Source organism: Drosophila subobscura, chromosome O (genome assembly GCF_008121235.1).
Source record: "Drosophila subobscura isolate 14011-0131.10 chromosome O, UCBerk_Dsub_1.0, whole genome shotgun sequence".
Taxonomy (NCBI): Eukaryota; Metazoa; Arthropoda; class Insecta; order Diptera; family Drosophilidae; genus Drosophila; species Drosophila subobscura.
The window spans coordinates 1750256-1769995 of NC_048533.1; the positions used below are offsets into that span (position 1 = coordinate 1750256).

General features: G+C 48.0%; 1 protein-coding gene across 2 annotated transcripts in view; it reads right to left on the reverse strand.

Moving 5' to 3' along the window:
* Positions 1 to 15027: 15027 nt before the first annotated feature.
* LOC117897796 overlaps positions 15028 to 19740 on the reverse strand; it is a 28142-nt gene continuing 23429 nt past the window's right edge. For both annotated transcript variants that reach the window (XM_034806845.1, XM_034806846.1), the window contains 7 exons: positions 19001 to 19217; positions 17665 to 17814; positions 17394 to 17537; positions 16870 to 17199; positions 16190 to 16476; positions 15871 to 16129; positions 15028 to 15811 (listed from right to left, as the gene is read on the reverse strand). In XM_034806845.1, the coding sequence (XP_034662736.1) occupies positions 15429 to 15811; positions 15871 to 16129; positions 16190 to 16476; positions 16870 to 17199; positions 17394 to 17537; positions 17665 to 17814; positions 19001 to 19217 (1770 nt within the window). In that variant the 3' untranslated portion in view covers positions 15028 to 15428. The remainder of the gene's footprint in view (positions 15812 to 15870; positions 16130 to 16189; positions 16477 to 16869; positions 17200 to 17393; positions 17538 to 17664; positions 17815 to 19000; positions 19218 to 19740) is intronic.

Sequence of the window (19740 nt, forward strand, 5' to 3'; positions counted from 1 at the left end):
GGTCGTCTTAGTCGCCGCTTCGATTCGCTCCGGCGGACTTTCGGGACAAAAACAAACCACAAAAACTCGCATACAAATAGATTTACTTAGCATTTCCCCTCCTCTTTCGTTGTGTGTTTGCCTGGCTTAGGCAACAATAACACGCTCTGGCATATAATTAGATCGACTTTGTAATAGCGACCAACATGGCGCTGGAAACGTCTGCGGCAGCACTTTATCGCTCAACTAAAAGCTGCTCAGGATGGTGAGAGGGTGGTGCGGAGGCTTCCTACATTTTCCGAAATGGCTCGTTTCAGATGTTAGGATTTCGTGGGCTCACATAAATGCCAAAAGCAAACATTTTAATTTAATGCTGAAGTTTCTCGCTTTTCTTGTTGATTCTTGGGCGAGCTCTGCAATTGGATTGGCATAGGCAGGGCCCAGATAGGTATAATAGACGGGAAAAGTACCAGCAACTGACTGAAAAATATAACGAGAAGGGTCACATATACCCGGTACATCTGAACCTTAGTTTTTCTTCTCCAAATTTTACATTTTTTCTACATCTGTCATCTGCATCTACATCACTTCTAACGCGTTTTTTATCTCACACCCCACCCGCGTGCCACACACTACACGAAGCAGAGTCTGAATGTGAGAATGTGCAAAAAATAAACGAGAAGGGACGTGTGAGACGCTTCTTACGCGTCACAACTGTTATACCCTGCACTCAGTACTACATATGTACCTTAGAGGTTTTTTTGGTCAAATTTTACATATTTTCTTCATCTGTCATCTACATCTACAACACTTCTCACACCAACACGCTCCTTTAGCTCGACCCCCCCACGGCTGAGGCAGAGGCGGAGGAACGGCAGGGGCAGACGCCACACACTACGCGAAGCAGAGTGTGAATGGGAGAATATGCAAAAAACAAATATAAGCTGAGGGACGGGGTGGGTTTGGCCACTGCTAATTAATTTCTTCATTCCGCAGTACTGATGAAAACAACGTATAAAAACATACGAGTATACGTACTCATCTACCATTCTTTTCTTCTTTGAGTACCAGATATAAATAGAGAAAAAGCTTTTTGTCCTGTATTTTAAAAGTCTGCAGCGTTCTTCCTTGTTTAAATAACGACCTTATAAACTGTACACGAATCGAATTGTGACGTAATTGCCAATGAAGATGTTCCGTAAGGAGAGTAAGACCTTATCGTTATCCAGGCATCGGAACTGCTTGCAGCTCATTTCCCGGCAGGGCACCCTGCGCCAACATACGGCAGAGCCGGAGCCCCCGCCCCTTTATTACCTAGACACCCCATTCGGAGCCGGTATACGTTGAGACACTCACGATGGGGTGTGCATTAGGAAAACGAACGCGGAAGCGGATGCAAGTACCCCACTCACGATAAGTGCCTTTGTACATACATAAGTGCAGTCCGTCGTCGAGATCGTCCCAGTGCCCGTCCTGGAGCTGCATTGGCACCAGGAGTCAAATACGAAATTAATTTCCAGCAATTGTTCGACACAGAAAGCAGTAATAACAAAGACCAGGACGAGGACTGGAGAGGGTAGAGACGGAGACGGAGACGAAGCCGGATACGGCGAACCAGGGCTGTGCAGCACGACAAACTCGAAATTTCTGCACCGAGTTGTTCTTGGCAATTTGTCTCCTCCAATGCTAGCGGTCCTTGTGGGCGGGGTGTGGAGCCGGCATGAAGTTTATTGCTGCAGAAATAATGAAGTGAATGCTAAGTAATTTATGAAAGCAATTATTAAATGAAATTCGATTCGAATCGTGGGCGTTTGAACTTTTGAGAGCCGTTCATTTCGCGGCCACGAGCTGTAGAAAAAGTTAATAAGGGAGCGACCACCGGTTAAACACCTACAAAAGGTACCGAGATATTCCCTATTTCACTCCTTCTCGTCAATCCCGCTCAAATCTGGTGACACTAAACAATTCCGAAGCACATTAACATGCGTACGAGTATGAGTACTACAGCCAAGGAGACACACTGCGAGTATGCGGCTATTCTTCTCTTCTGGGGTGTTGTTCGGCGCGCCGCTCTTTGCTTTGACGCCTTGAGTTATCGCGTGGCAAGCCTAGAGCTGAACAAAGGCAGGAACAGCCACTGTCGCCATCGTGCCACGTGCATGGCCACAAAAGCGGGGCGCCCTAAAAGACGGCCACCACATAAAGGCACAAAAAGAGACCACCAGTGGAGTGAAGTGAATTGCCACTTCTTGCTGCCACTTTTCGCGGGAAAGAGGTTGCCGTCTTCCGCCCTCTGTCCTCCGTCGCATGCCCTGTTACAGTCCCAGCACTGTCCCCCGGGCCAATTGCAAGGACTACAAATGACTGCAAATGAGGAGCCTGGGTGGCACGATAATGCTCCTCGCTTGCGTAAGTGTTGCAGTTGTCGGGTGCAGGCGCCAACGCGAGCTCGTCCACGGCCACTGGCCCAACCTGATGAGGAGAAGCAGAAAGAGCAGGAGCAGAAAGGCAAAGGCAGAAGTAGCAGAGACAATGCTCCGTATCTGGTTTTTGTGCTGGTGCTGCAAGTGCGGTTCGTGACTGGCGTATTTCTCGCTCTGAGCTCCTGTATATATGTTCTGTATGGGTTTTTTATGCCCATTAACGCCTCTCAAGGACGGCTGAAAGGAAGCCGCTAAAACAGTTTTATGTGTTTAAGGAAATGCAGCCATATGCAGTGACAACTTCGCGGCGCGAATTCCGTCGACGACACAGACACGGACACTCGCCCAGGGGCAGGACGCAAGACGCGGGCCCTGCCACGCCATGCCATGCTCATGCACCCCGCCAACCCCAAGCGGTAATCAGACAACTGGCGAACTTGGCCAACTGTGGCTGCCTTGGGACCGTCTGTTTTGTGCTTTTTATGGCGACTTCACACAGAAAACGATGCACATCCCCACATCCTGCCAACAGGCCCCACTGGATCCTCGTTTTGAGCCTTGAATGCCTGCAAGCTATATGCGCGCCCGCATTCCGCGGGCTGGGGCGGGGGCTATCTTCGCCAAGCCTTTGAGTCCAGCCCAAGGCTTCGCTTCTGTTGCTTCCTTCTCGCTCAGTCCCACTCAGGCGAGCGTTTGACATCACAGAAAGAAAGCAGTTTGCATAGAGTCAGCAAGAATTCGGCTGTTTAATCGTATTTATGATGCATTATACTTAATGTTAACTTACTAGGGACATGCCTCAGCTCAAGTTAAGTTGGTGAGTCGCCCTGTGTCCCTATGTGGAAGGCGTATTGATCGCCCTAATTGGTGGAGGAAAGCACAAAGTAAACACAACACAGGACACATAGTATAACACAGGGAAAACCGCTCATCACTCATCATGCATCGGGACTTGGTCATCCCTTCGTCGCCCCCGCCGCCATCATCGTCAAGCAAGTCCCCGGGCTCACCGAGTGGCATTGACAACTGCAGCGTCAAAGGCAACACTGCGGATGCCAAAAACATTATTTGCAAACTAACGACATCTTGTGGATGCGCCTTTATGAAGCACTTTCCCACTGGCATGTGTGCAGATGCGGGCGTGCAGTTGATGGCATCCATCCACTGGCGGAGAGTGCCTGCACCCTGTCTGGAACATCATCAGCCATCATCGACAGCTCCATCATAACGACAGAAGCAGATGCATCCATATCCACCGAAGTGCCAGAGCATGACAACAACACCCACTCACTTTATATAAATCACATACTCAGCCCGCCCAGCTGTGGCTGCGAGTTGGATTGAGAGTGGTATCCATCCAAGTAGATAGTCTAATACGAGAATTCAGTTATTGTTGATAGTGTTCCTTGCCCTGTGGCACAGACACCAATCTCAATGGAAAGCAAATCTCTGTCCAACATATTCCTATGTGTATTGTATGTAGTTCATTTTTTTGGATGAATCTTCTTGAACGAGAATCGGGTGAATCAGGGGGACTCGAGTGCTGGGTCTGTGATAAAATATTAGTAAATATGACTGCATACTGGTAAGTGTGTACATATAAGAGGGGTTTGAGTTATCTTGTGATTATTTGCGAGTTCTACACCAGTGCACGGGTAGTGCTAATTGCTGGCCCAGAGATATGCAGATTCGTGTGTGCGAGTCCTCCCCAGCAACAGTGGCATCATCCATACAAAGGCCACACCTCAGAGCTGGCAGCGGTCTTTGGGTGCCTTGGCTGTGCAGTACGGTGCAGGCCGAGTCGCTGAGGTGGTGGCAGAGGGCGGGTGTTCAAGAACCAGGTCCTTCAAAAGCATTTTTGCATATGCAAACGAATATTTTTAGCCATTTTTAGCGGTTGCAACGCTGCGCATTTGCTCGCACGCCCCTCGTACCTCGTCCCACACCACAGCAAATCCCTAACCCCTTGTTTGTGTTCAGTGTTTATCGGAGCGAAAACTTCAGCATGTAAATGACTATTTTCTCACGGGCGAATGTTTTGGGTGAAGGTGCCAGATCCTCTCAGACTCCCGCTTCCGCTGTCCCGCTTGTGAAGTGCGCATACATTTTGTAATTTATTAAGGTTTCGCTCTGACAGAACCCACGGAACCCAGCGGAGTGCCAGCTCATAAACTAAACAGTTTCTTCCACGCTTTAAGTCGACAGCTGTGATAAGCCCCTGCAGTTCCCTACAGACCTGTCACGTAGAAGGGTTCCCTGGAAATGAATGTCGTCGTGTGTGGCATGTGCATCTATGTACATGTGCCACCGGCTGGTCATTTGGCTCTAGGCCGAGAGCTCTTTCTATGTGGTTGTTCTTTGGGTGAAGTGAAGTGAAGCACTCAGGATGTTGGTTTTGGTATATTTCCTGCAAGGAGAGGAGAGACAGTGGAGTGGGCCAACTTGTGTCCGACACAGAGCAATTAAGGGACAGAAGGTTATTGAAATATTGCGTATACGGCGTGTGGGGCATTATGCTCAAATTGTGGCACGCGTGCTCGCTGTAAAAAGCATCATAAAAGCAGCAGCGACATCGCCGAGACGCCGTTATTGATTTGATTTTGCGTTGCTGTGGGGCTACTGGGGCTCCTGTGCGCACCTTCACGAATTCTGGCATCATCCCGCCATGCTCTTTATGACAATTTTATATTCTTTTTTATTGGAGATGGCATTTTGCTTATCTCGAACAAAATAAAACCAAAAATGATTTCCGAAGCAGGATTTTTATATTCGTGAATCACTTTAATGGCCACGGTCCCTGCCCTGACCATGGACCATGGGCCTGCCTCCTGTCCCCTTTTGCTTGTCGATGTCACCTTGCGATTTGCCCTACTCAAACATATTCGAGCAACATTTTATTAAAATTCATTAAAAAATACACTGCCCATCTGCATGCAAAGCAAAGTCAGTGTCGAACATGTCTGGCCTGGGGTTTTGTTCTTTTTTGTGATTTCACAGAAATCGATTTCATTAAAATAACGCAACTTTGTGGACACACCGGATGGAATGGACGAGCGCTCGAATTGCATTGAGAATTTAATTTATTCGTGCAGGGCTTGGGGATGAGCTAAATGAAGGCTGCAGGATTCTGAGCCAATATATGAGAATGCGCCACACAAAATATGCAAATGCTCGCACAGTGTGCAAAACAATATGCGGGCACCCCACAGACCACCCATCCGAGTGTGGCAGCCCTCGAGGGCGGGCTTTGTTATGCTAAGTGCCAGGCGAGTAAATTTCTGATTTTATTACAAGCGAGTGATCTTCTGGCCCTCTAGATCATTGCATACCATCCCAAAGGGGAGAAGGCACAAGTACAAGGTCCTTATGAAGTACGAGTGCGGCATTATTCATTCAGCTCCAAAACCTACATTAAGTTGTAACCCTCGGAGAATATGAATCAATGCTGCTGTTCCTGCCTGACCAGACAATAGAATATATCAAGACTGCAGATATTCGAAGTAGTCCTTTGGATGTGCTTTACTTGCAGCGCCAACAGAGCAAAAGACAGTGCCGAGAAAAGGTTTCAAAAGTTTTTTGTCGTCTTGCGAGTCGGGTATGATTCAGGTTCTTGGCAATACATTGGAGTCCACAGTCCACTGTCACGCTCAACCAGCCAGAATTCGTTGCTGGTCCTCGAGAGCTGCGGCTCTGGACAAAGTTTGCCAACAGTTCTGTGTTAATTTAATTCCAGCTCCGCCCAGACTCACCGCTTTGTTCGGCCTTAAGTGTACAAGAAACTTGCCCGAAAGTTGGCCAGCAGAAAAGTTTCCCTGATGACACATTATGGTCACATTCACTAGTGCATTGGCCAGCGATCATTGTACGAGTATCTGCCCTGCTCTGCCCTCAGCCAGTTCAAAACACGACAATTTAATTACGGCCCCGGGGAGACCTCTATGTGGTTAATTACACTGCTGAAATTTCGCATTGATCCTGATTGATGATTCAGAATGTTACAACTTTTGCAAGTGGCTCAAGCACTCAGAATTACCACAGCTCCTAAGTAGCACAGAACGTTGATTCTGACCTTAGTTGTTATTAGGAGAAATCTAGAATTTATGGAATATACTCGAACAATTGTTTGTGCATAAGCTGCATCGTGGTTGGAATATACTGGCTGTCCACCGAATGAAGGCACACAAAGCCCCCCTACAGGGATTACGTGGCCAAGCTGCTCCTCCCCCAACACACAATTGCATAAACCAGAGCTCCCGGCAACAAATCAAAGTTTCATTTGTTGCATAACAAAGTTGTAGTGCACATTTCAGGATGCATATCTTTATGTACATACATACATAAATGTGTATACAAATGTACATATGTCTCTGGTCAATTCGAAAGAACTCGACCACCGCTTGGACAGATGCAGTGCAAGATCCAGATCCAATATAAAAACATACACCGAAGCTCACTTTAAAAGGCGAATACAATCCTCAAAATTAGTTGGGGAGGGGCTGAGAGTCCGGAAACGCGAATGTTTTGACCGCTTTGACCTTTACTGGGAGTCTTGCCTGGTCTGGCCTGGCTCTTGCACTGCAGACATAAAAAAAAATAAAAAATAAATCCAATAAAACATGAACAAAAACACTAATAAAAGCTAAGCGAAATGACCTCTTTCCCGGCCAAGTCCAGCCCGGCCCAGTCGCAGACGCAGCCTCCTTCGCAGCCAGCATAATGTAAAATAAACATTTTTTATTGTTAAATTTCAGGGCAGACTTACAGTAGCCGTGTGACCATTTCGCTTTCTTCCTGTTCTGTTCGGTGCTCGGCACATTCCTGATGGTGATTCTGGTGCAACATGTCGTATGCGCAATTCTGTGTTTATTGCCTTGTAGCAGTTTCAACGTATCGTCGGCCATAACATTCGGGACATTTGTTGCTCCATCGCAGGCGCAGCTCCTGGCCGTAGCAAACTTGATTGATGACCTCAACGGACTGCCATAAGGTCTGGCCCGCTGGCCAACGGGCAGCCACCAGTTCTTCATGCTGCTGATGGGCGTGGAGTCTGCGGTCTACCGATGATTGACCCAATCTGCGTTTGCCACAGCTAATGCGAACTGAAGTGTCGAATGGCCCATGGACATGCCATGCCTCTTACACCTCCACCCAACCGTCGTGCAGCCGCAGCCCCATTAGCAACCCATCAAAGTCATGGATGAAGAGACGACAAGTTGTCAATGGCGACCTCGGACGCCAGACAGTTCATAAATAATGCAGTGGCGCCAAACACACACGCATGAGCTCCGAACTCCGAGACCAAGCCCAGCCCAGTGGAGAAGGTCCCGGAGAGCGGCAGACTGCTGGACGGTTCTGTCGGGTCACGCCTGTATTATTAATTATGCTAAGGGTAGCAGCCAAGCGTGGATCTTATTGTGGCATTTGAAGTAATTATCCGAGGGTAAGCACATCCAGTGGGCGTGGGACTGGATGATGAAGACGTGCCATGGAAGGGGCAGAACGTATCTGCCGCTCAAGTCTAACTCGAGGAAGTGTGCCGGGTGGCAAGTGCCGGTCGCCATATGTTGTTGTGGGGCTAATGTGTGTATGTATGTCTGTGTGTGCGTCTGCTGGTTGCTCAGAAGTTGCCCAATTATGCCGGAAAACAAATTAAAAGCACTTGTGCCCTCATATCCTCCTACTGTCGTTGCTGAAACCTTGCTGCAGTCAAGCGTTGCAGTTATACATGAAGTTGCATTGCAGGCGGCAGATTGCACAGCGCTTAAGAAACTTTCTTGTAGCAGATTCCTATCCGGTTCGGGTAGAGCTTACATTTAGAAGCTGTGACCGCATCTCGTCCAAACATGCATTTGGTGGCACACTTTCGGCTTTGGCCAATGTTAGTGCCCTTGCCAAAAGGGGCCTCTGACTGCGGTAAAGAAATCGAAGGGTGTGCTCGACCGAGAAGTCCATCAAAGCGCGCAGAGCCGAGCCACGAACGAGAGCGAAAACTCAAAAGGGCGTAATATCAGGGGCCCTCCGCACAGGAGCTGAGTTTCGTTGTTCTTTGCAGATGGAAAGAATCATCATGGAGCTACATAATTCCCCCCATTCCTACACTCCTCTGGAAGTGAAGGTCCATCTGACGAGCCCTTCGCTTGTTGTAGAACTAAGACAACTGCCCAGACATTTCCTTTGTATTCCCCTTCTAATTGGTAAAGACAAACTTGACGTTTGTGCACCAAAGAATACATTGTGAGCCGGTGTAAACTATTTCCCCCATCTTCTAATTGCTAAAGTAATCCATTCGACGGGCACACACACTTTCTGAGTAGCTAAATTTCAGAAATAGGCAGCAACCATGTGAACCATATGGAATGGCGATGAGGAAAGCTGCTACTGGGCTTGTGTCTTAGTTGTGCTCTCCCTTCATCATACTTTTAGTTTCTCTCCACAAGAGATGCACTGATGGTTCGGTTTTTATACCCGGTACTCGAAGAGTAAATAGGGTATAATGTTTTTGTGTGGAAAAGTGGATGTACATATGTATGTAACACAGAAGGAAACGGTTCCGACCCCATAAAGTATATATATTCTGGATCAGCATCAATAGCCGTGTGGATACAGATATGTCTGTCTGTCCGTCCGTCTGTTTGTCCGTCTGTTTGTCATTATAAGCGCCTAGTGTTCAGACATTATCAAAGACGGGGCAACCAAGTTTTGCACCCCGACTTCCGTATGCTCACACTGTTACAAGTGTATTTCAAAATTTGGCCTCGCCCTCGCAAAATGCGAAAATCTTCCAACAGCCACAATTGTGAAGATAAAACAATACCAAAAGTTTTTTCTTATGTTTTGCAAATTCTCTCTCACTCTTCTTCGAGTAGTGTGCGGCTCTAGGCGTGGGGGGCGAGCTAAAAGAGCGTGTTGGCGTAAGAAGTTATGTAGATTTAGGAGTAGATGTAGATGCCATATGTAGAAAAAATGTAAAATGTAAAATGTAAAATTGGAAAAAAAAACAATAAGTTACAGATATACTAACTAAGTACCGGGTATAAAAGTTGTGTCGCGTTAGAAGCGTCTCACACATCCCTTCTCGTTTCAATTGGAAAGTTGTGCATAAACGAATAAATTTCGTTATTGATGGCTCCTTAGATGAACCGGGATCTACTGCTGATATCATCCATCATACTCGTACTCATATGTATAGTGCATATATGTATACATACATGTGTATGTATGTATGTACAAATTATTGCGAGTATTTTTACGCAGATAATAAAGAAAGGAGTGCGTTAATTTATGGCGAATCCCCGCTCAAGAAGTGTTTGCAGAAGCTAGCGGGTGCCTCCACTACCAAAACCCCACGGGCATCCAGATCCTATCCAGATAAACAAAGTCGTTTATTTCATTCAGTTGGCTTTGTCTTTTGTTTCGCTTCACAAGGAAAGTGGTTCCCGGCATCCCCCTCTCTTTGGCTTTTGTGACTCTTGCACAAACAGGGAGAACAGAACAATGTCAAAGGAATAATGCCTTCGAGTCGCAAACACAACGTACATGCCTCATGGCCTTTGTACATACATACATACATATATTCATTAACATAAGTATGTATTTATGTGTATTTTGGATTCTCTATGTTTTTTAATGAGAATCTTTGTAACGAGTTTGTAAAAGAAGGACTATCAAATTTACTATAATGATAGCATATGGAAATAGATTAGAAAATCCGACTAGACGAGTCAGTTGACCAATGGAATTGATTTGGCATCAATCGCAGTGGTAGTGACATGTCGGCTGTCTTTGCAACATCTTCGGTGAATAGCCCGAGTCGGTTCCTTGAAACACAAATATCCTAGAGCTGGTGCATGGATGAATGGTTTGGGTGAAGACTTCAGAGTCGTAAAAAATATCGTTCAAATCAAATATATTTTAATTACCCGACCTGCCCTATAGAGTTGCTGTCCGCATTATTTCCCTAATCATCTGAAAATACGTAAATGGCACATATTGTGACCCGACCCTCATCAAAATCCACTTCCACCGACCTGGTAGCAGCATCCTTTGAAAATTGGAGGCGGGCAAAACGGAGCACAAAGGTCGCTTTTGGCTCCTTTTGCCTCCTCCTTTGGCCGAAACTCGCTCGGAAGGTGCTAAAAGGGTATTCGTACAGTTCGCTTTGTTCTCGGACTGCGAGTGCAGCATTTCGTAGGGTATTAAAAGTGAAAGGGAAGCAAAAAGCACATCGTACCGTCAGCAGTAAGTGGGAATGTGGGACTCTTGGACGAAGCCAACAGTGGTCCAACCCACACGTCAAGTTCGTGCCAAAGGGAGGGCGGTGGTCAAAATTAGATAAATTATTTGAACAGCATTCAATTTGCGGCAGGGGGAGGTTGAGCGGGAGTGGGAGGTGCTCACAGAAACCCAAACAGTAAATCTAGGACTTTTACCCGGGAGCAAGAGCAAGCAGCCAAGTCTGCTGCAGTCGAGGTAGTACCTGGCCAGCGATGGGCAGCACGAAAAGAGCGCTCAGAACTTTGGCTTGAGCTCATATTTTATTCAGCAGGTCCAAGGGACAACACAAGAGTACTCGGGGTCTAAAGTAGATCTGTCGCAGCCCAGACGGACGAACTTCTGCAGCTGAGCTCCCATCATTTCTCTTGTTTTTTTCGCCAAGATTTGCCCACGTAGAACACTGGCGAGAGTGAAAAAATGATGAGAATAAAGTGCAAATTTACAGCCCCGTACTGCCCGGTAGAATATTATTTGCATAAAACCCTGCGTATACAAAACGCCCCGCCTGGCCGCAGGCTTATGCGGATTACTCCTTGTCCTAATTAATATCAAGTCCCTTGAGAATTGCTCTAATTGTAAGATGGCTATAAAACCATTGCGATTTTAATTTGCATGCCCAATACTGTGCATTCACTATTCACCCATCAGTTTTGAAGTTATCTGTTCATATTTGACACATTTCGCACTGCAGGAGTATTTGTTTGTCTTAAATAAACGCCAACCTCCATGGATGTTGGCTAACTCAGAGCTCGGAGAGCACAATAATATATGATAGTGTGCTAGGACTAGTACTAGGAAGACTCAACTAGCACATCTGGTAGTGGTACATCTACAATCTTTATCGCTTTAGGCTAGAGAAGGTCACAGGGAAAATAATCAATTTACCAACTCGGCCATGTAGGAGAGAATGGGAAGAATTTTGCCGCCACTTCCGTGCATGCCCAGCCAAGAGTTTTGCTGCTGCATTACCCGAAAGTTTGACAAAGGAACGGAAATTATCATAAATTTTGTTGGAAGGCAAAGAATGACGAGAAAAACACGACAAACACGCGTGGGAGTATGCACAGTGGGATCCATGCGAAAAGTGTCTTCTGAATTATCGATTTTCATTTAGGAACATATTAAAGCGAGCGACAACTAAGCTACGGACATTGCTAAGGAAAGACAGGAGAGACGGCTTGTTCCTGAGATGAGGCCATAGACAAAACTACTCGACCTCGACCCTCTTGGCGTAATGAAATTACTGATATGAATTCGGTCCCCTCAGCTGAGTGCCAAAATATGCTCACCTAAAGCCATCAGCCATCAGCCATCCCCCATCCGCCATCAGTTGCCATGAGCAGATGAAACCGCACTAGCAAAGGTGCCAAAAGCGAACTAATGTAATTAACGAAGCGTGTTGGCGTGTTGCAAGTTTGAAGCTGAAAAAGTTGTCGTACTGAGTCGAAAGTTGCGTGTGGTCAGTGCATGCCCATGGCCTTGAACATGAGCTTGGCCAATTTGAAGGACCTCTGACGTCATAAGCACACGCCACAGTCTTCTCCCTGATTGCGTGCTGATGCCACCCACTGGAAATCCCATTCACAAGGTGCAATCAGAGAACTTGCCACTCGACAGTAATTACATCCACATGTGGCCGGTGGCTGAGAGAGCTTGCGCTAGGAAAAACCTCTGCTGACAGAAAACGTGAGTCAGAAAGGAGCAAGACTTTGTGGCAAATTAATTAATAATACTTGTAACATTATCTCTATTTGAGTCGCAGCTCGATCGAACGATTCGGTCTTAGGCAAGCCAGCCCTCGTTCCATGTGTGTATTAATTTCTATTTACGACCGTAGTTCATTCATAGAAGCATTTTCTTACCCATCCAATTTGTTGGAGCTTACGTAAATACTAGTCTTCTTTTAAACATTTAATTGTTTGGATTTTTCATTGTAACGAAGGGACGCTAGAGCCCTCGCCCATTGACTGCTTTGTTTGGCCCGCAATAAATATTGATTACCCCGCTGTTCGAAAGTTCTGTGTGTTTATTTGGTTGAGATGGCTGCCTTAATTTTGCGTTGAAAATCTAATTTATAAACCAATTAGCAGCCGAAGCTCATGCAATGCCCATAAATATTCGCTCCCAACAAATTTAATCAAATAGTTTGGGAAACTCTTCTTCTCTCTGCAGCGCTCAAACAGATTTTGTGCTGTCTAACTCCCCTTTCCTGTACACCCATGGAGTTGCCAAGAAGAAAATTATTATTGTATACTCACCTCCAGCTCATGAATTGGAACCCAAATTCTAGCACCAATATTTCATGGGCAAATCTAGCCCTAGTCTGTCCAGAGAATGGATCCAATTTGGTATAAATAGAGCAGTCAGTTTCATACACTAGGATTTCTGATAGCTAAGATATAGGACCAGTGTGAGCATGTTATGCCCCTGAAATCAAATTGATCTTTTCCCGCGATTGAAGGTACACTTGGTTAAGTTAGTATTTCATTTATTTATTTTGTTAAAAAGAAACATACAAAATGTACAGTACATAAGAAGAAATGGGAACCAAAATCTTTTCACAGTTTACCTACAATTGTACTCGTATGACTATACATATTTTTGTGTGTGTTCGTTCATTTATTTCTTCTCAACTTTAATTAGATATTTACGCAAATTATCCCCACATTCAATGGTCAATAGTGTGCCTGCATGTATGTATGTACCATGTGTATTATTTTTCCCTTTGAACATTTCCATACACGAATACGAGTTATTCATTGTGGCTTAGCCTGTGTACATACAACACATGTACATCTATATTTTTGTATGCATGTACTTCTGGGCTGGACTGACACGAATAATTTATTTACATGTGATTTGATTTGATTTGATTAATTGCTGTCCCATTGAGAACCACGTCCCTTGGGTGTTACATACTTAATGGAATCTGTTGGATGTTCGAATCCACCATACTTAACGTTTGTATTTGTGTTTCCCATTTCTATGCCTACTGCTCTAGTGATAGTGTTATTTACATATTGGCTAAACTGAGCTACCTTAATGGGACCATCCCCATCCATTCATCTATCCATCCATTCGGTTAGTTATTTCCGTTGCAGGCTGCAGGCTATGTTTGTATGTATGTACATTTTACTAAATGCAGGCTCCTTCGTTTTCGACCTACGAATTACAGTACTCGTGCATGGTGAGTACACACTTAAATGCTAATTAGGAAGGCACTTGACATTCGAAACTAAAACCCCCAAACCGAACAACACGATGAGATACGCACGACTGCGAGGAGATTAACGAACGGCTGACGAACGGTCCACTCGTAAGTGCTAGACCCCTCAGCCATACACCAGAGGGTGCAAGATACGGCAGTGTTTCGTCGTTGAGGGTGCATGCCAGCAACGTTCGGACAATGCAGTGAAGCAAATTGCCTACGGTATAGATCTATCTTTAAATAAAAGTCTACGACTATGGGCTATAATGCTGTCTATACCGCTACCCTCTACCCTCTAACCACTACTAGTGCGGCACACCATTCATGGAATCCACGCTACTTCCGGGTGCGCACATATGACCCACGTGCAGACGCCGACTCACCTTGGCACGTATGAGCAATCCATTAGCTCGTTTGCCCGGCTCCCAGACTCGTCTAAGGTCGGTCAGTAATGCCGGATATTAATTACGCTCATACACTTGGATCGCATTAATCTGAGACTCACAATGAGCCACACGCACGCACAAGCTGTACAGACTCGGGCGTAGAGCCAGCTTCCACTCCTCAACTTTGCATACTCGACTCTGTCTCTGGCTGCACAGGCACAGGCATAGGCCTCGACATTTATGAGGAGTCGTGTTTTGTTTCCGCAAATCTGCGGGGAGCTGTGTCGTTATCTGTCCGGGTGTGCGACGGTTTACGAGTCCGAGTGCGAGTGCGAGTGCGAGTGTGTGGCAGTATTTTGCTGCTCCTAAGCGCCAGCCATTAGTTCTCGGTCCTGCCTCACGTACGCCGCCTCCGCTCCCGCTGGCTTGACGGATGTGATATGGGTGGGGTGGTGCGGCCGTGTCTGCCTGTTTGTAGGCAATATGTTTATGCTTATGTGTGTCCCTACATTATTGATAACACCAAATGAACGCCGCACAATTTACTTTCACTTATTCGGTGCAAATAATTTGATGCGTGAAAGCGTGGAAAGTTAAGGGAATTTTGGCGGCACCCCACAGAAGCAGGACCGATCAAATACCATCCTTCTCTTTGCAGGAGCACAGAGGACAGGAACACGGACACGAATTGAACACACACACATACCCACCACCCAGACCTTTTCCATCTCTTGCTAAATGTAACTTTGCTATGGGCTATGGGCTATAATCTCGAAATTCATTCATTCATTAGGTATTTACAGTTACCGGAAGCTCGTCCATATTTAAATACAAAAAACACGCCTTCTCGCCTCAGTTCTCTCCACAAAATTCCAAAAACGCCGGGCAGGAGAGCACTCCTTGGTCTGCATCCGCATCGTTCTGTGGCAAACGTGAGGAGCTGGCTAGGATTTTGTTCGTATTGTCGTTGATGCCTCGCACAGAAATGCCCGTGTCCCCGGGCCCGGGTGGCTAGGGCACAGCTTTTGCACGCTCGAGGGTTCCGAGCGACTGATGGCCGGGCAGGTCCTTACTCGCCTGAGTGCTGACAATGGGAGGAGCGACAGCGACGCTCACTGATGTGGTGTACACATGGGGCTCGCAGTCCAGCGTGCTCTGTCATCCGTAGTAGAACTGTGATCCGACGGCAACGCCGGTGGACAAGGTGCGCGGGGCTGTGCCGTCGTAGGAGAGTTGTGGCTGCAGCATGGGCGGCTTGGAGCGGCGCAGCGTGGAGTTGGCTGGCCCGGGCACATGGCTGAGCGGCGTCATACTTAGCGGCGACTGATGCTGCTGTGACGCAGGATGCGCCGGCGAACCTCCTGCCAGCGAGGCTGGCGGCGTGGGCGTATTCGTTTGACGCTGTAGAACGCCCATGCCCATGCCCATGCCCATGCCCATGCCCATGCCCATGGGCATGCCTTCAGTGTTTATGATATAGCCGCCCCTGATTGTCGGCGCCGTCGTGTACTGAGCCAGCGAAGTGATTGGTACCATTGTGCCTTCCGAGTGTGAATATATGGAGATTTCTGTGGTGTAAGGTGGATGGGGGCATACTTACTTATGGAGCTGCTGCCGGGAATGCCAGCTCCTGGTCCATTGGCTCCAATCACAATGGCTGGCGTCAGAATTCCCGCGACTGGGCCTTGGCCGCCGCTGGCGCTGCTCGTCGCCCCGAAGGTGCTTGGGGATATGCCGATGAGGTCGGGCGACTGCCGCGCTCCCACCAGGAGGGGATTTGCTATCAACCCAGTGGCAGGCCCAGAGCCAGGACCGAGGCTGGCATACAAGCTGCTGGCCGGCGCGTAGGTCAAATAGTTCTGCAGGAGCATCGGAGGAGCGTGAGGAACGAGCCATCACATTAATTGCTGGTCACTCACCTCGTTCTTGGACACACTTGGCACAGGTATTGGGGTACTCAGGTCGATGTCTGCATCTATTTCGGAGATGGTGTCGTTAAAGCCGCTCGGGATTGTCGTCTCTTCGACAAGGCCTCCTGCGCCACCGCCGCCGCCTCCTTTGCTCGAAGAGTTGGAGTGCGTGTTGGTTGCAAGGCCTAGGCCCCGGCGCTTCTGCAACACGAGTCTAGTGGCAACGATAACGATGCAGAAGAGCACCCCAAGAGACCCAATGATAAGCAGGTAAAAGTACAGCCGCTCCTGGTCATCTGCGGATGGGATGGAAGACACAATTTTAAACAGAAAGCTGGGAATGCCTCCGTCCATTAAGGGTGCTTTAAGGTCTTAGGGTCACAAGTTCTCGCTCAGGCTATATGCCCACAAAAAGAAGCACAATGGCATGGAGGTTCCCCGACGTTGGATATTATTTGAAAATCAGATTTCGCCATTAGGAATGTCTGCGACGCTTTTAGTGACAGTTTGTGACCCACGCGGGTGGGTAAAAGGGATTAGGGTGGGATTAGGTTCATGCTGGTTGGTGGATGTCTGTCCGAAGGATATCTGAGGCTGATTTTACTCGTATTTACGCTTTGCATTTTGGAGAATAGGGCCTGACTTGTGGGCAGTGCTGTGTATTGTCTTGCTGTTAAAAAATGGCTTACCCTCTAGACTCAAGTCGGCACTGTGTGTCATTACAGGGTTCACGCCACTGCCATCCACATCTGCGACCAGGGTGCCGTTCGTCATGGTCTGGTTGGCAGCAGGATTAGTACTGGTTCCTGGTCCATTCCCAGGCCCAGGTCCAGGCCCAGACCCGGTGGTGCTGTTGCGCCTGCCGAGTGCTGTGGTATTGCCGTACAGCTTTGGTATCGCCTCCGACTCCTTGTAGATCAGCTCGTCATCGTAGAGGTCGTTGATGTCGCCTTCAAAGTCGTCGGACTCGTCCGGCTCGACCTCAGAGTCGTTGCTCTCCTTGAGCACTTGCTTTGGCACTAGACAACAGGACAACAGGGAGGGAAGGCAGTGGCTTAAGTGATGTACATAAATCAAGCGGCCAAGTCGGGGCGGCATCGAACGAGCAGCCCCAGGCATCAATCTTTTGCCCAGATTCCATGTGATGCGATGGGACGCCCCAAGCTCCCAGATCAGGCCCCTGCGCCCTCTTTTGTGCTAGTGTCCTACTTACCACATGTGTAAACAACCTTCAGATACATTCGCGAGTTGGGCTGGCACGGAGTACCGAAGGTATTCGCGTCAGCTGCCAGATTGCATCGTCGTCGTCCGTGGCAAATTTGCATGACGGTCTCTGTCGCGTATGAGGCGAGGCACGCTACATACGGGAATAGCAGCAGGGAAGTAAAGTGCAAGAGGCAGGAATCAGTGTCAGTGTGCTGTCGGAGCCATGATTGATGAAAGGCAATGGGGTTCAGAGCTAGAACTCCCAAGCTAGAACTTACTTTCCTCGCGAACCCCCTGCGGCTGGGGGCACTGGATGCTCTCGTACTCGGTCCTCCCGAAACTGGCGCTGTACACTGCTATGCGAGAGTACGGGTTGCACTCCAGCTGGGCAACGTCGTTGTGGCAGGCAACTTTGCTGCGGAACTCATCTGAAAACCGGTACAGAAGTGCGAATTGCAGATACTCATAGAACAAATTACTTATAAATACACCGAGGATGGGGAATGGGGAATGGGGAGTGTTCAATTTCTTTGCGAACTCATTAAATGGACTCAGCGAATTTCTCTTTAGTCACTTGACGTAACGCCATTCAAGGGAACAGGGACGGGGACAGGAATAGGGAAGGGGGACAGGGACAGGGATAGGGAAGGGGGACAGGAGGTAACGACAATGCCAACCCCTGTAGAGCAATCAACGATTTCGACGATTTTGTAATTGAAAGACACGGTGCTCGTGCTGCATCTGACTTAAATATGCCTGCCGCTCCACCCAGCCATCCGATAATAGGTCTGAAATTCAAATGTTCGTACAATAAGAGCGCAACATTCACTGCAATTGCGAGCGCCCTGCGCCCTGCTTCCCTGCTTCCTCAGGGCCCTGCTCACCGATGGAAGTTAATTTTGTGTCATCGAAGTTCTTCTGTGTTCCACGAAGCACGTCCAAAGACGAATGGACTGCCAGGTCCCAGTCCCAGTCCCAGTCCCAGTTCCAGTCCCAATCCCCGTCCTGGCCCGTCTCTTCCGCTCCGCTCTAACAAAGCCCCCAAACACACCACCAACCCAGGACGCCCTTTCGCCTCACTGGATTTTTGGAACGCACGACAGAGCGCTAAACTTGTTATACTCGTACATGTACGAGTTCGTACACCCGTACATAGGAGCCAACATGCATGCTGTGCTCCCCCCGACTTTCAGCGACGGGACAACAGCACCCGACTCCGGGCACCCGCTCCCGCTCCCGCTACCTGCTCCCCATTCCTACCTCCGGTCCTCGCTGTCAGCTGGCGTGTAGGGGAAGCTCTGCTCAGGGCGCAGCCCGAAGCCTGGCCCCGGCGAACTTTTATTTAACTTTTTCGGTTGGACGTTTATGTGTCGATTCCGGCTGTCGAGGGTATTCCCCCACCGCCGCCCCTGGAATCAATAGGTAGCCCAGAAACCCCCGGCTACATGGATATCGGTGTATCGGTGTATCGTGTTTGGTTCGCATTTTCTGCCCATTGACGTGTCCCCCTTTCTCGCCTGGATCCCCCCTCGGGCGCAAATAAATTCGGGAGAATTTAACAAAACTTGGGAGGGATGGTTTCGAGGGTGTGTGTGTGTGTGGTGGCTGACTTACATGGGCGGCATTTGTAGGCGACTTCGACGATTTTGCGACGCTTGGGGCAGGGGTCGTTGCTGATTGCATTGGAGCTGGCCGTGCTGCTGTGATAGCTGCTGGTGCCGGACGAGTCGCCCACTCCGCTGGCTCCCAGTCCGTAGAACTGCGGGGATCCGTGAAACTTGCAGTGCTTCTTCTTTTGGCATGCCTCGACCACCGTCTGGAGCAGGGAGTACTGAAAGTAAGGAGCCAGACCAATCCGTGCATTAGTTGCCTTCCCCCTTCACTTCTTCACCTCCCAGGCTCTGTCTGCTCCACGTTAAGGTGCAAACAGAAGACGCCGAAAAGTCAACGAGTTCTGCAGAACTCTGCGCTGAATTGCAAACTTTGCAAATTGAAATAAAATATTTGCCCCAGAAACGTAATGGAAGTGTTACCGTTTGTGTTCCATTTCGTTTTTTCCTCCTCGTTCCGCTCGCCCTTAGCGGAAACTTACAATGAAATAAAACGTGCCACAAACGAGCTTCAGTCTAGCCAAAGCCACTTGAATTTCCCTGGTACTAAAGTATCTGAATATGCATCTATATCCTCCTAAACGGCTCGACCGATTCTTATGCAATTTTTGTTGAACCCGCGCCTGGTAGGAGCACTTCCCTACGCGAAACATATGTTTGAAAACGCACTGGAACATTGGAGACATTCTTCGCCAATCAGACCAATCGCATGAGCGTAATATTCAATATTCGGCTGGCACTCGA